Below are 5,967 nucleotides of genomic sequence, written 5' to 3' on the forward strand. Positions count from 1 at the left end.
TCTTTAGTCCTTTTTCGCCTTCTGCCATAAGGGTGGTGTCATCTGCATATCTGAGGTTATTGATAAATCTCCCAGCAATCTTGATTATAGCTTGTGCTTCATCCAGCCTGGCATTTTGCATGATGTACTCTGCATGTAAGTTAAATAAGCAGGGTGACAATATACAGCCTTGACATACTCCTTTCCCAATTTTAAAATTGGAAAACATCTTCATAGAACAAAATAATTTCCCATATTTTCCCTCCAGAACTGAGAAGTCTGAATGAGATGATGTTTGTGGGTTTTTGGATCCTGGCTCCTTTGTTTGCATTGGAGACAGCCTGTGCCTTGGCATAGATTCCCCCCAAAACCCAGGAATTGTAGGGGACTGTTTCTTAGGCTCCAGTTCTCAGAAAACTTACCGGTAGAGCTATCATTATTATCTACAAAATTTTGTTTCAAAGATACCAGAGAGTTAAAATAAGTCTTTTTTCCTTCTCTTGAATTCAAGATATCCTCTTCCCAAATGCAACCATGGTTAGGTTTCTTATTTATCCCTTGAAAGATATTCCTTTTTTTAAACCACAAGGACAAATTTATAATCTCATCAGTAAATGACAACTTACATACTATGCATCATTTATTCACTTAATAACAAATATAAGTTGGAGGTCCATATCTGTATATCTAAAATTCTCTCATTTAAGAAATGCTACATCAAATTCCATTGCATGAATATGTCATACATATTGAAATATGTCTCAATAAATAGGCATTTAAGTGGCTTCTGAAAATGCACTTTTCACATATGTATGATTATATGTGTATCTAGGAGTGAGTACAATTGCTGGGATAATGGATATGTAAATTTTAAATTTTCTGAAATTGTTTGCAAGGTCTTAAGTAGAAGTTGCACCAGTTTAGACTTTTATCAGTAATATATATTTTCCCCTCTTAGATGAAAGAATATTTGATGGCTGTATGCCAGAATGCCAAACCCCCAATACTTTCTTATAGTTTATTATGCATTTCTCTCTTTATGAGTAGAATGAGAAGCATAAAGAAGATTTTTCTAAGCATTTTAAAGTTATTACCAGAGCAAATCACTCAAATTTTCCATTCTTCAGCTTCTTAATCTGCAGAATGAGGGAGTTGGATAAAGTCTCTGAGTCCTTTCTCCTAAAGATTTTGGGGAAAGTAAGAATAGCCATGATGAATAGGTTCAACAATAGGATGAAGAATTCTCGAAGTGTTCAGTTCAGTTCAGTTCAGTCACTCAGTCATGTCTGATTCTTTGTGACCCTATGGACTGCCACACATCAGGCCTGCCTGTCCATCACCAACTCCCAGAGTTTACTCAGACTCATGTCCGTTGAGTTGGTGCTAGTTATTTACTTAAGATTTTTTAACCTGGAAAAGTATAAAGATAGCCCGGTTGCCCAAAGATTTCTTTCTTTTTTTTTTTTTTGGACCAAGTTTCTTATTTTTGTATTTCCAGAAATTTCTGCAGGGCATATTTTATATCTTTGTTCCTCAGACTGTAGATCACAGGATTAATGAGTGGGGTTCCCACAGAATAAAACAGAGTCACAAGCTTCTGTATTCCAGCATCGTGCTCAGATGTTGGGCTCAGATACATGACCATCACTGAACCATAGAAGAGTGAGACCACAGCCAGATGAGACCCACAGGTGGAGAAAGCTTTCCTTTGTCCAGCTGCTGAAGGGACTTTCAATACAGCTCTCAAGACCAGAGCATAGGATCCCATGATGCAGAGGAAAGGAATAAATAAGAGGAGAGAACTTATGATTGCCCAAAAAATTTCCATTACTGAGGTTCTAGCACAGGTGAGAGCTAGAAGAGGACCTGGGTCACACAGGAAATGGTCAATAATCCTGGATCCACAGAAGGACATTTGGGAGATGATGATGATGGGGACTGGGAACCAGAGGAAACCAAGTATCCAGCAGCTGATCACCAGATTGGTGCAGAGACGTCCAGTCATGAGAGTGGGGTAGTGTAGAGGCCAGCAGATGGCAAGGTAGCGATCAAATGCCATAATAGCCAAGAAAAAGCATTCTGTAGAACCCAAGGAGAAGAAAAAGTAGAACTGGAGAAAGCACCCAGAGAAGGAGATGAGCTTGTTGTCAGAGAGGAAGTTGGCCAACATGTTGGGGACAGTGGAGGTGACATACCAGATCTCCAGGAAGGAGAAGTTGGCGAGCAGGATGTACATGGGGGTGTGGAGTCTCTGATCCCAGCGCACAGCACAGATGATAGAACCGTTGCCCATGAGGGTCAGGAGGTAGACAGCAGAGAAGAGCACAAAGAGGAGAATCTGCCTCTCCCTGGGGCAAGGGAAGCCCAGGAGGATGAAGCCAGTGATGGCACTGGAGGTGTTGGGGGTGTTGTAGATTTTCATGAGTTTGCGAGCTGTGAAAAGTCATAATTATTGATTATCCCTGGAACAGCAGAGGAACTTCATTTTCTTTGTCCAAACAAGAAAATGAGATTTATTTACTTGTTATTAATTCATTGTAATTGAGTGTTTACTTTTAGATACTGGGGATACAGCAATGAACACAAGAGATTAAAACCAATACCTCATGTAGCTTACCCCAGTAGGAGAATGCAATGTGTAATTCTCCTTTTGAACTAAATATATTGATTTATTGTTCTTGGCAAACACCATCTTAAGGGTAGGCTGAAGTCATTGCTATGTCAAACAGTAGTGTCATGGTGATGACTGGGGATGTACATGATCTTGCATTTAGAAAGGTTTCTATAATTTCCTTATAATGAGTGGAAAACTGCATTTCCTATGTACTCCTTGAGTTGTCACCTAATGCAGCTGCTTGTAGGCAGGTACCTGTTGGATCATGTGATTTTGAAGCAGGAAAACATGTGTGACTTTTGATGCCATTTAAAAATTGACATTTGACTATCTTCCAACCTAACTTGGTGATTCATTCTCTCTAGTACAATTATCTGACAATTTCATAAGTAAATCAATCAACTTTGATGGGGAAATCTTCTGAAAAAATAGCTCCAAGAAAGAGGCCATCTGGATACATTTATTGAATGATAAAAATTAATATATCAATAATATGACCATGTTGAAATAGTTCTGTCTATTCTCTGTGATAAGAATGCAGTGCTGTGCTGGGGAACACAGCACTTTGGAACCTGTTCTTCTGTGTCAGAATCAATGTTACTTGATTCTCAGGTCAAGGGGTATGCATGTATTCAATAAGAACTTGCATGATTCTGTCCATTTCTGTCTTAATGTGTATTACCACAGTGCCTTGCTGGCTTCAGGTAGAGTGAGATTGGGAGGGGGAGAAGATGACTGCATTGTGAGTTTCATCTTCTATATGCTTTTGTTCAGCTTGTAAATTTATCTGTCAGCTCATGCAGCTCAATTTCAAAAAACATACAACCCAATCAAAACATGGGCAGAAGACTTAAACAGAAATTTATCCAAAGAGGACATGCATATGGCCAACCAACACATGAAAAATCCTCAACATTGCTCACTATTACAGAAATGCAAATCAAAACTATAATGAGGTATCCCCTTACACTAGTCAGAATGATCATCATCAAAATAATCTACAAACAATAAGTGCTGGAGAAGGCGTGGAGAAAAGGGAACCCCCTTATACTGTTGGTGGGAATGTAAATTGATATAGTCACTATCGAGAACAGTAGGGAAGTTCCTTAAAAAATTAAAATTAGAGCTATTGTATGACCCAGCAATCCCTCTCTTGGCCATGTGCCAGGAGAAAACCATAATTCAAAAAGATACATTGCACCTCAGTGTTCATTGCCACACTATTTGCATAGCCAGGACTTGGAAGCAACCTAAATGTCCATTGATGGGTGAATGGATAAAGAAGATGTGGTACAATGGAGTATTACTCAGCCATAAAAAGGAAAAATTGTACCATTTGCAGACACATGGATGGATGTAGAGACTCGCAGAGTGAAGTAAATCAGAAAGAGAAAAACAAATATTATATCAATTTTATGTGGAATCTAGAAAAATGATACCAATGAACTTATTTACAAAGCAGAAATAGAGATACAGACATAGAGAACAAATGTATGGATACCAAGGGTGGGAATGAGGAGTTGGGATGAACTGAGAGATTAGGATTGACATGTATACACGACTATGGATAAACTAGATAACTAAGGAGAAACTACTGTATAGCATAGGGAACTCCACTCAGTGTTCTGTGGTGACCTAAATGGGAATGAAATCCAAAAACGGGGACATATGTATATGTACAGCTGATTCACTTTGCTGAAGTGAATGCTGAATTAAAACTTTCATTATGTTTTAACAGCACATCTCTCTTTCTACTATCCTTTGTACACAGTTCAGCTGCAGTTCTGTTTATTTCTAAAATATGCCTTGAACCCTGATGCATCTGCTTCTCTCTCTTTCCGCTGCACCCTCCTAGTTCAAGTCACCCACATTGTTTCTCTAAATTACTGCAAAGGTCTCCCAAATATTTCTCTGCTTCCTGCCTTTGCTTCTCTACAAACAATTCTCTACACAGCAGACAGACTGGCCTTTAAAAGTGCAAATAAGATCATGCAATTTTCTTATGCAAAAACATTCCATAACTTCCCCAACCTAGAATAAAATCCAAGCTCCCTTTTATGATACATGGGTCCCTGAATGATCTGGCTTCCACCTATTTTACCATTTTCTTCCCTGTTCCCTCTTCTGAGCTGTATTTTCCTATTCCCCCTCCTTCATTTACACGGGCCTTCTTTGTATCCTGAAATACACCAACTTGTTTACTGACGGGGTTCTTTGCTTTAAATGTTTTCTTTGCCTGGAAATGTATCTGGAGCCCATTTTTCACTTTCCAGCCTAATTATCCTCTTCTGAACACCCTATGTAAGTATATCTGTCATTCTTTTTTTTTTTTATAAATTCCTATTTATTTTCTTTCTCATACTTATCGAAGTCTGAAATTATTTTGTTCCTTTACTTACTTGTGTATCTTTGCCAGCCAAATGAGGGCAAGAACCTTGTCTGTTGGGTTCATTGTTTTATTAAAATTGTGGCACAAAATAGTTTTAATAAACTGTTTTTTTAACTGTTCTCTTTTTCAAAATTATTTTTCTGATTATAAAATTTGATTATTATTGAAATTTGGAAAAATGTATGCTTTATAATGAAGAGACTAAAAGCCTCCTTAACAATATCTATACATAGATAATGTTTTGGAAGAAATATATTCCAAGCCTTAAAACAATAGAGTTTTGTTTTCCACAGTGGATTGGAATCCTGGTATCCTCACTAACTTCTCTCAGCAGCCAGCCTGCATGATTCCCCCATGAGCACAGTCCTTTGCCTTGCTGGCCTGGACAGGCTACTCCATACAGAAGCACTACTTCCAGAACTGGACCCTCTGAGTCTGAATCCTGCCTCCACCACATTATAGTCATGGATGCTAGACCAAGTATTAACCTGTCTATGCTTTGGTGTCCTTTTCTGTTAGGTGAAGTGAATACAGCTACAGAGGGCATTTTGAAGATTATAGAAAGAATAGTTTTAAAATGCCTAGCAATATATATAGGGGATATATATATATATATATATATATATATATATATATACACACACACACACACACATACATATACATATATATACAATATACATATATATATATATATATGTATATATATATATATATATCTTCTATTGTTTAAACTTTTTCAAAAGCTCGAAAGCAAAGTGTAATTATCCACTGCTGATAAGTGGCAGGCAATTATGTTATGCTAGAAATAGTACTGAATTTGGATACAAGAGCCCAGGATTTGAATTCCAACACTTAAACATTGCATTGTGGTGGCAAATTCCATAAGCCAGTTATTTTTTGACTCTTAATTTTCTCAAATGTCAGATGGAGATGTTAACACCTTCCCCAGAAGGTTGTTATAAAAACTATTGAATGGAATAAT

The 5,967-nt window shown here is 37.6% G+C and overlaps 1 protein-coding gene across 1 annotated transcript; it reads right to left on the minus strand.

Moving 5' to 3' along the window:
• Positions 1-1,459: 1,459 nt before the first annotated feature.
• LOC139035482 (olfactory receptor 11G2-like) lies at positions 1,460-2,401 on the minus strand. Its single transcript, XM_070468513.1, has one exon. The coding sequence runs from the start codon at positions 2,399-2,401 to the stop codon at positions 1,460-1,462; it is 942 nt and encodes a 313-aa protein (XP_070324614.1).
• Between the last annotated feature and the right edge of the window lie 3,566 nt (positions 2,402-5,967).

This window comes from Odocoileus virginianus, chromosome 6 (genome assembly GCF_023699985.2).
Source record: "Odocoileus virginianus isolate 20LAN1187 ecotype Illinois chromosome 6, Ovbor_1.2, whole genome shotgun sequence".
NCBI classification, from domain to species: domain Eukaryota; kingdom Metazoa; phylum Chordata; class Mammalia; order Artiodactyla; family Cervidae; genus Odocoileus; species Odocoileus virginianus.

Bases quoted from the DNA above. Each gene is read 5' to 3' on its own strand.
- LOC139035482 (XM_070468513.1), bottom strand. From the start codon at position 2,401: ATGAAAATCTACAACACCCCCAACACCTCCAGTGCCATCACTGGCTTC.